At 43.2% G+C, this 10599-nt stretch overlaps 1 protein-coding gene across 1 annotated transcript; it reads left to right on the forward strand.

Moving 5' to 3' along the window:
* Positions 1-411: 411 nt before the first annotated feature.
* On the forward strand, positions 412-5426 carry LOC114627098 (interleukin-6). The gene is made up of 5 exons (XM_028774772.1): positions 412-524; positions 689-864; positions 2266-2379; positions 3287-3436; positions 4901-5426. Exons 1-5 carry the CDS (start codon positions 506-508, stop codon positions 5066-5068), a joined length of 627 nt encoding a protein of 208 aa, XP_028630605.1. The 5' UTR covers positions 412-505; the 3' UTR covers positions 5069-5426.
* Positions 5427-10599: the final 5173 nt, after the last annotated feature.

A 10599-nucleotide genomic window follows, 5' to 3' on the forward strand; every position in this document is an offset into this window, starting at 1 on the left:
ATAAAAAACCTAGGATAGTAAATCCTAGCTTCTTATTAACTCGTGTGTGTGTGTGCACATGCGTTTGAATAACGTCATCTTTAGCTTCTCTTTCTTCTTATAAAACATTGTGCATTTCAGTTTTGAACCCCCCCCCCCCCCGTTAAGACATGCTCAAGTGCTGAGTCACTTTTAAAGAAAAAAAAGAGAAGAAAGAGTGATCGAGCTTCTTAGGGCTAGCCTCAAGGATGACTTAAGCATACTTTCCCCCTCCTAGCTGTGATTCTTTCGATGCTAAACGACGTCACATTGTGCAATCTTAATAAGGTTTCCAATCAGCCCCACCCACTCTGGCCCCACCCCCACCCTCCAACAAAGATTTTTATCAAATGTGGGATTTTCCCATGAGTCTCAAAATTAGAGAGTCGACTCCCAATAAATATGAGACTGGGGATGTCTGTAGCTCATTCTGCTCTCGATCCCACCAGGAACGAAAGTCCACTCCATCTGCCCTCCAGGAACAGCTATGAAGTTCCTCTCCGCAAGTAAGTGAAGGCAGTTCCTTGCCCTCTGGCGGAGCTTTTGTGACTGTGAGAGAGGAGAGTGAGGCGGAGAGCCAGCATTGTGGGTTGGCCAGCGGCCAGCAGCCAGCAGCAGGCGCCCAGCTGTGCTATCCGCTCACTTGTTGCATTCCCTTTCCTCCACACAGGAGACTTCCAACCAGTGGCCTTCTTGGGGCTGATCCTGGTGACAACCACTGCCTTCCCTACTTCACAAGTCCGGAGAGGAGACTTCACAGAGGATACCACCCCCAACAGACCCACTTCACAAGTCGGAGGCTTAATTACATATGTTCTCAGGGAGATCTTGGAAATGAGAAAAGAGGTGGGTAGGCTATGAAAGTGATGAAGGCCCAGTGTGGGCGTCCATTCATTCTCTTTGCTCTTGAATTGAGAATTCTCTGCTTCGTTTTAGGACCTTTAGGATTTGAAGCTAAAGATCAGACTAGACTCTCTCCTCTTTGCTGGTTTTGGGTGGGGAGTGGGGTGGGGTTCCTTCCCTGTCTGGAAGATACAGAATGCGACTGTATTTCTAGAAAATTCACAGTGAGCCATTCTCAGTTCCAATTTAGCTATTGTTTCTTGGGTAGGGTTTCCTTTCACCTTACCAAAGAGTCAGATCTCTTTGCCTTCATTTGTTCCTTGAACTCTACAAGGACCAGAAAGTGCTTTTTGGCTGAAATGTAGTAAGCTCTGTGAGTGTGTGTGTGTGTGTTTGTGTGTGTGTGTGTGTGTGTGTGTGTGTGTGTGTGTGAGAGAGAGAGAGAGAGAGAGAGAGATAGAGAGAGAGAGATATCAGGATGCTCCAGGTCAGCCCAGCTAAGATGCCTATTGTATAGAGCCCAGTAAAGTGCTAGAGCCCAGTAAAGTGCTAACATAAAAAAAAATCTAGATTGGACTGGACATGGTGGAGGATATCTCCCAGCACGTGGGAGTCACAGGCAGGAAGATCTCTGTGAGTTAGAGGCCAGCTTGGTCTACATAGTGAGTTTCAGGATACCCAGGACTACATTGAGAGATCCTTCCTCAAAAACAAAAACAAACAAACAAAACCCAAAAAACCAAAACAAAAAAAAAAAGAAAAGAAAAGAAAAAAAAAACCAACCAACCAACCAAACTTACCTAGATTAAAATATCTCCCATCTTTAAATGTAAATGTATTTTGTGTCTTTAAATGTATTTTGACTCTGCTTGACAGAAAGAAAAAAAAATCACAAGCAAGATTAATAGCTTAGACTCTAGGTCTGGGTGTGTAGAACCAACTTTGTAATCTTGGGAAAATTCCCAGCTATTTAGTACTCTTTATCTGCACAATTACAGAGTTACAGATGGTGGCACAGACCCTTCCAGATGGAATATTCTGTGACTTAAATTTATTTGCCTCAAGATATCATGAAAATTTCTGTCCTTTACCAAGTTTACCTACTCTGTGCCAGGTAGTTTTTATCATCGAATCCTTGAAACAAATGTGTAAGAGGGACTTCAATAATTCTTTACTTTAAACATAGGAAATACTTAGGAGAGTAACAAGCTTGAAGCCAAAAGAGAGCCCGAGACTGAGCCTAAGGGTGCTTTTTTGTTTATTGTGCTGCTTAGTAGGTTTCTAAGAAGGTGTAGCTTGCCTTTTCTTAGAGTGTGTCCTACTATGGAAGAACATGACTTGGCCCTCTAGTGGTGATTGTTGTAGAGGTACTTAAGTGATCATTCTGGTAATTTTTTTTTGCAGTTGTGCAATGGCAATTCCGATTGTATGAACAACGATGATGCATTGTCAGAAAACAACCTGAAACTTCCAGAGATACAAAGAAGCGATGGATGCTTCCAAACTGGATACAATCAGGTAGAAACTTTGTCACATTTACTTCCAGCGTTCTTCAGCCAAGGTTCTTTCTTGCCTGTGATACTTGTATATATACAGTCCCAGTCAGGCAGCAAAGATGGGGGAGTACATCCAACACCACTTGCATGTAACTGGCCTGCAGTGGCTTGCATACAAAAGGATATCGAGAGGCACCTCAGCGGCTGCTAGGGTGAGGGAAAGTTTACCAACCAGTGCTATAAATGTCCACTCAATCGATGTCTATCAAGAGCCAAATGTTTCGAGTCTCCATTCTTCTCTTGGCTTTGAAGTATTAGATGATTAAAAAGCATTTTTTTTGTTAAAAATAAATGGGAGAGTAGATATAAAAAACCTTATGTAAGTGTCATGAGGCAAGTAACTTACAGCTTTGATTAAAAAGCAGTTTCTTTGAACAGGTGAAGTCCCACTACGCTGGGATTCCTCACCACTGTTAAGTGTTAGAAATCATAGCAAGCTTAAAATCATCAAGCTTCTAGTACAGTAGTTCATGAGCCATTATCTTCTCTGGCTGCCCCTGGAGTGATCCAGGCCTACTCTTCCTACTGAGGACACCCCTCTCCTTCCAGCCAGTGAGATAACCTGCATGGGTTTCTCATTATTTCTTAAAAGCAGGTTTCAGGTCAGCCCAGATAAAGAACAAGAGTACAGGAGGGTTAGGTAGAAGGCAAGGATTGGGAGATCAGAAGTGAATTCTCACTGCTACACTATGGGGCTTCTGGAGAGATATTAAGTGGTGCCTCTCTCTACTTGTCCAGATAACTAAAGGAGGTCAGCTGATGCTGCCTGTTGTCTGATTCTGTAGAAGAGGCTGAACAGCAGGAATCTTATTCTCAGATTGAGTCTATCTCCTAGAAAGAACTGACTTCCCTTTCCATTTTTCTCATAGGAAATTTGCCTATTGAAAATCACCTCTGGTCTTTTGGAGTACCAAATCTACCTGGAGTACATGAAGAACAGCTTACAAGAGAACAAGAAAGACAGAGCCAGAGTCATTCAGAGCACTACTGAAACCCTAATTCATGTCTTCAAACAAGAGGTGAGTGCTTTCCCATTTCTCATGCAGTGTGGGGAAGAAAGGCTCAGGGAAAACACCCAGCATCTCAGGGCAGTGATACTTTTTCCAGACAGCTGCTCAGGAGGGAGAGAGTCTGAGCAACCGTTTTTGATTGTAAGGACTTGCTTTGTTTTACTTTGGGGTTTTGTTTGGGGCTCTCTTTTGCAAAGAACATCAATACCTGCTTTAAACTGCATTGAATAGAATGTTACTAATTGCTTAAGAGATAAGAAAACTATTAACAGACAAAAGGAAGCATATCCAGCCTGACGCAGTCACCCGTTATGAGAACACAGAGCACAAAATTGACTTTAATATTTAATCCTTGGCAAGTGACATTTTTGTTACCAGAGACCTAAGTAGCCAAAAGCTAAAATGTCAGGAATGGAAGGGATCGAGGACTTCTGTCTACCACTAGCTATTAAATGGTAGATATGGAGGAGTGATGGCTCAGACTGTGGATGAGCCAAGCCAAATGCAATAAGAAGGGCCTGGAATGAAACCCTCATGCTAAGGCTGCTTCTGCCACTTGTAGTTTCTTGCCTTAAACCAGAGAGTTTCCCAGTTTAATGGGCACAGGAATCACCCAGGATCTTGTTCCAGCAGAGTCGGACTTAGAAGGTCTAGGAAGGGAACTGAGATTCATTTTTGTAAACAGCTGCTTGTTTATGGCCTTGCTATAGCACTCAGGCTCCTAAGTAGTGGGGCAAGCCTACCAGTTAGTCTTCTCCATGCCAGTGGGCTCATGGAAGGGTGTTTCCAGCATTCTTCATGCTACCACGCCAAGAGACCCTCAACAGAGTCTGAATGGAAAGGGTGAAGGAATGCGTTTGATTTAGATCCCTCTGTACCACGTTTCCCGATGGAAGTGTCTTGTCATTTAGTACCAGTTCTGTGTATTAGCATGGATGTTTGGATAACAGATGAATAAGATGGTGGTGCTGACCTCTGGATGCTTACTCTCTACTGTCAGACAGAATAGTAAAGTAAGGATTCTGTTGCTATTGAAAAACTAATAATCGCCGGGCGGTGGTGGCGCACGCCTTTAATCCCAGCACTTGGGAGGCAGAGGCAGGCGAATTTCTGAGTTCGAGGCCAGCCTGGTCTACAGAGTGAGTTCCAGGACAGCCAGGGCTACACAGAGAAACCTTGTCTCGAAAAAACAAAAACAAAAAAAACAAAAAAAAAAAGAAAAAAAAGAGAAAAAGAAAGAAAAAAATAGAAAAATAATCGCCTTGAAAAGAAAAAGAATGGAGTTCTTAAGCATGGGTCTCTCTCAGGGTAGGCTTAGAGCAAAAATACCTCCCCTGGCTTGGGTGAGTCAAAGCAGATGGGCCTAGTTTGTCTCATTCATCCTAAATTAGAACTTCTTCCCACAGCCCAGAGCACTCCACAAGGAAAAAAAAATTGTGCAATATTTAATCAGTCTTTTTTTTTCCTCTTTAGGTAAAAGATTCAAATAAAATAGTCCTTCCCAGTCCAACTTCCAATGCTCTCCTAATGGAGAAACTGGAGTCACAGAAGGAGTGGCAAAGGACCAAGACCATCCAACTCATCTTGAAAGCACTTGAAGAATTTCTAAAGATCACTATGAGGTCTACTCGGCAAACCTAGTATGCTGTGCCTAAGCATATCAGTTTGTGGACATTCCTCACTGTGGTCAGAAAATATATCCTGTTGTCGGGTATCTGACTTATGTTGTTCTCTACGAAGAACAGACAATATGAATGTTGGGACACTATTTTAATTATTTTTAATTTATTGATAATTTAAATAAGTAAACTTTAAGTTAATTTATGACTGATATTTATAATTTTTATGAAGTGTCACTTGAAATATTATATGTTATAGTTTTGAAATGCTAATATAAAAATCTATTTGATATGAATATTCTGTTACCTAGCCAGATGGTTTCTTGGAATGTATAGGTTTACCTCAATGAATTGCTAATTTAAATATGTTTTTAAAGAAATCTTTGTGATGTGTTTTTTATAATGTTTAGACTGTCTTCAAACAAAGAAATCATACTATATTTAAAAACAAGGGACTGAAGGATACATCTCAGCTGGTAAAGGACTTGCCCAACATGAGCAAGGTCCTAAGTTAGATCCAAGCATCCTCCCCCAAATCAATAATTAAGCACTTTTTATGACATGTAACGTTAAATAAAAAGTGAAAATAGCTGCAGATGGTGAGCGAGAAGTGGCACGAGAAAGCATTGCACATACCACATTAATACCACATTAGTTAATTTCAGGACTTGTATTGTCTTTTCTGGACACGAGAGACTAAGGGATTTAACTAAACCACCTTTTGTGGAAACATAAAACATGATCCCTGATTTGAATTCAAGTCTACCTCCCTCCAGGTCTATTCTTAACTCTTAGTTGTAATTGAAAGATAGTTATAGAAAAATCTCAAAGCCTGGCAGTGGTGGCGCACACCTTTAATCCCAGCACTTGGGAGGCAGAGGAAGGCGGATTTCTGAGTTCGAGGCCAGCCTGGTCTACAGAGTGAGTTCCAGGATAGTCAGGGCTATACAGAGAAACCCTGTCTCGAAAAACAAAAACAAACAAACAAAAAAAAGAAAACAAAAGAAAAGAAAAACCTCAAAACCTTTTTAATATGGATTATACATTTAGAGTTGAAGTCACAGACTCTGTCTGAGACCATAGAACTACTTAGATAAGCTATATCAATATACAGACTCCAAAATGATATCCAGAATTTCTGCCTCCCTCGTCTGGAGTCTCCATGCACTGCGTACCTCCTATTGGTGTCTGCCATTATATGTCACACCTTAAAACTGAAGGAGCATTCTAACCATAAGCTACCATATGGGTCCCTCAAGAAAGCCGACTCTAGTGTATTTACCTTTTCATGCTATAGCCATGGTCAGGAGCCTGAAAAGGAGACCCCTATAAGTGTTTGCTGAATGAAAAGAGAATAGTTAATCACAGTATAACGAAAGTCAGTTCTTGGTGAATATAGAGAGAACATTTGGGTGACATTGAGGTGATGTGCCATGGTCTTAAAAAAAAAGTAGAAAAGAATGGGAAGGAAACATCTTAAGGACTTCTAAATAAGGCAATGAGTAGGCAAAGGGTGAAACACACCTTCATTTTCTTCTCCAGAGACATTTCTCTTCACGTGCCTTCTTTCAGTCTTACTAGGATGAGTGGTAAGTCAGGTGTGGCGGTATACACCAATAATTTCAGCACTCTAGGGGCAGATACAAGAGTATTGTGGGTTTTAGCCTAGACTAGACTGTAGGAGGAAAAGCCTGTTTCAACCTTATCCCAACTTTATATATGTGTGTGCACATATGTGCACATAAACACATGTGTGTGTATGTGTGTGTATATGGTGATTATGATGATGATGAAGAGATGGTGTCTATAACTTAATGGGGCTCCTCCTATTTCTCTACAAAACTGGGAATTTGATACAGAATCCCTTCCTTCCTTTCTTCCTTCCTTCCTTCTTTCCTTCCTTCTTTCCTTCCCTCCTTCCTTCCTTCCTCTCTCTCTTTCTTTCCTTCCTTTCTTTTTTTCTTTTTATTTTATTATTTTATTTATTTACACTCCAGCCATTTCCCCTCCCCCCACCACCACCCTGGGTCCCCTCCCACAGTTCCCCATCCCATTCCTCCTCCCCCTTGTCTCTGAGAGGGTGCTACCCCCTTCCAGACCTTCCTCTTCCCTGGGGCCTCAAGTCTCTCGAGGATTAGGTGCATCTTCTCCCACTGACACCAGACCAGGCAGGCAGCCCTCTGCTACATATGTGCCTGTGGCCTCAGACCAGCCCATGTATGCTGCCTCATTGGTGGCTCAGTCTCTGGGAGCTCCTCGGGGTCCAGGTTAGTTGAGACTGCTGGTCTTCCTCTGAGGTCACCCTTCCCTTCAGCTTCTTTATTCAACCAATAGTTTTAAATTAAGAAGCAAGGTTACATGGTATATGTATACTTGTTCATACATACTTGGTGTATGTGAGGATCTCCTTTTCCCTGAGGTAACCAGACCTTGGGGGTCAGTATTTAGCATTACAAATACATGGCAACAGGCCACACCTCAACATTTATTACGTACAATTGAACTGTTGGAGCTATTTCATACAGCCAAACAAGGAGGCAAGTGTAGTTAATTTCAGTAGGAGCAATCTCTGTAGGGGAACAGTCTTCAGGCCACAAACAGCCAGTGGGAAGAAAGCTATGATGGACATTTTCTGCATACACTATCCACACGTCTGCACATGACCCCCTCTGAATCTTCACTCCTGGGTTGCAGGGAGGCTTTGCTATTTTCCCATGCTCTCCATGCTCAAGTAAGTTTAAAGCTACAGAGATGGTACATGCTGATAAAGACTGTGAGCTACAGAGAAATGTCTTGCTAGTCACTGAAACAATAGGAAATGGCCCCCAAGGACAAAGCCATCCACAAAAGGCTCCAACTTATAAAAATACAAATTCATTCGAAAGAGAGAGCACAACTGAGACTCCCCTGAAGGAATTCCCTGCTCTTAAAAAGCAGCTGTCTAGGAAAGTATTTCCTTAGAGTCAGATCAAAGACTCTAGTGCATTTATGATCCATGGTGACCAGTCTCCATGCCCAGCTGGCAGCAGAATCTACATGCTAGTTGTTTTGCAGGATTGGAAAACACAAGATTGAGGGGAGACCTTGAAGCCCACGGTACGATGACAACCCAAGGATGTAAGGATGCCAGAAACTTGGGATGTCCTTTAAGGAAAGTGGCATGCTACTTTCCTTAAAGGACATCCCAAGTTTTTCCCTTGCTATTGCTCGTTGGGCTGGCTCACCCACATCCCCTAGGCCAGGACCAGCCCTATTGTAGTGCCCAGGCAAGGTGCAGGGCTAGCTTTCCTGGCTGTTGCAGTTGGTGAGGGACAAAGGAGGAGGGAGAGCATCGCTCCCTCACTTCATGGCAGACAAGTGGTGGGGTCAACTATCCCACATCCTCATCCTCAGGAATGGCTCACCCACACCCCAACCATCAGAGAGCCAGCTCCACCGTGTTGCTAGGCAAGATGCAAGGCCCGCTCTCCCAAGTCCTGTCATGGATTAGAGATGGGGCCAGCTCTCCAGAGCATGGGGGCTCATTCTGCACACCCCTTGGAGATCCAGTTGATTCCCAGTGGCTGCCCAGACCACAGACATCCCCATATTCTCTAGTGGTAATATGAGCCATCAACATTGACAGCAACCTTTGCCATTGTGTAGCCATGACCCAGAGAAGGCCCTCAGCATCAGCTCTGACTGGTCTCCGGTGGTGGGGCTGACCACTCACTCACAACAGGCTGCTCTTCTCCTCCGTCGGGTCTCTAGCTTCATTTCTCTTCATGATGCTCAAGCTTTTCCACTTCTCTTTCTCTCCCATCTGACCATACACATTGTGGTGGCTCCAGCTACATGCTGACCACACAACTGGAGGGCCCCTGGGTGACATCTTCCATCCACACTGTGTGATGTGGTGGCAAATGGGTATCTCCCCCTGCCGGTACTGTGTATGGCAGTCTGAAAGGTTTATTTTCTGTGGCTTGCTCAGTCTGCTTTCTTTTTCTTTTCTTTTGTTTTTTGTTTTTCAAGACAGGGTTTCTCTGTGTAGCCCTGACTGTCCTGGAACTCACTCTGTAGACCAGGCTGGCCTCGAACTCAGAAATCTGCCTGCCTCTGCCTCCCAAGTGCTGGGATTAAAGGCGTTCACCACCACTGCCCGGCTCCTCAGTCTGCTTTCTTATAGCACCAAAGACAACCAGCCAAGAGGTGACATCTCATTCACAATGGGATTCTCCCTCTCCCACCAATCACTAATTAAGAAAATGGACTGCAGACTTGCTTACAGACCAATCTTATGACAACATTTTCTCACATGAGAGTCCCTCTTCCCAAATGACTTTAGTTTACTAATTTGACATAAAACAATCCAGATTAATCAATGTAGATGGTACAATTTTTTTCATGGGCTGTGGTTCTGAACTGAACAAAAGGAGAAAGCAAGCTGAGCACAAATAGTCTCTATTCTCTGGTTCCTCCATTGCCCTAGCATATCCCGCAGGCAGGACATTGTAGACTTAAAGGGAATAGGATTTTTCTGTGCTCTGACAATACAACATGAATAAAGCACTATAATCTTGTAGTAACTCAGCAGAATGAAGAACACACATGGGTAGAGAAAAGGCATGTAGTGTTTGCATCCTAAGCCTTTTAGAAGACACAGAGTTTTGGAGAACACAGAGTTGATCCTTTGGCCACGTATTTGTGAATACACAGGAAAGGTGAAATCAGGGGAATGGGCGCTGTTAACATCATCATGGTGCTTAGTCAGAAAAGTCTCCAGTCACCCTGCATGCTGTTAGCATTAATATATATATATGCTCTTAGCAATAAGCAAACAAGTGAAGGGCAAGATTCTTGCCAAGGGAGTGAGTGTACTGAGCATATTAAGTTCTTCTAAGAGCTGAGCTAGCTTCCTGAAAATTGTGAACGCAAATAATTAGGAAAAAAAGAAGTCAAAGAGAAAGTACCTGTGGAGCCGGGCGGTGGTGGCGCACGCCTTTAATCCCAGCACTTGGGAGGCAGAGGCAGGCAGATTTCTGAATTTGAGGCTAGCCTGGTCTACAGAGTGAGTTCCAGGACAGCCAGGGCTACACAGAGAAACCCTGTCTCGAAAAACCAAAACCAAACAAACAAAAAGAAAAAAAGAGAGAAAGTAACTGTGGTCCACTGTGTTGACTGTTGCATGGGAGTGAATAGATAGTCTATCCCTGGGAGTTCAGAACAAAATAAGTGTAGGAGGAGAGGAGAGAGACTCTATAGACTGTTGGGGAGGGGTAAAGGTTGTGTTTTTGAGTAGTTTTATATTCTAATGGTCAAAACTTGATGAATCAGCAAATTAAACATATCTTTTGTTATTTGATGATAAATGCAATATAAAATAAAGCAGGAAAGAGGGCCAGACTGTAGCTTGGTGATAGAATGGCTGCCACTAATACAAAGCCAGGATATTGATCCCTTGTGCGGGGCGCGCGCGTAATGGTCTCGCCGGCAAAAAACATACACACACGCACACACACATACACACCACACACACGCCAGAATCCTTCCGTATGAACACGTTTATTTCCCCAA

The sequence above is a fragment of the Grammomys surdaster genome, unplaced genomic scaffold (assembly GCF_004785775.1).
Source record: "Grammomys surdaster isolate TR1022 unplaced genomic scaffold, NIH_TR_1.0 242, whole genome shotgun sequence".
Lineage (NCBI taxonomy): Eukaryota > Metazoa > Chordata > Mammalia > Rodentia > Muridae > Grammomys > Grammomys surdaster.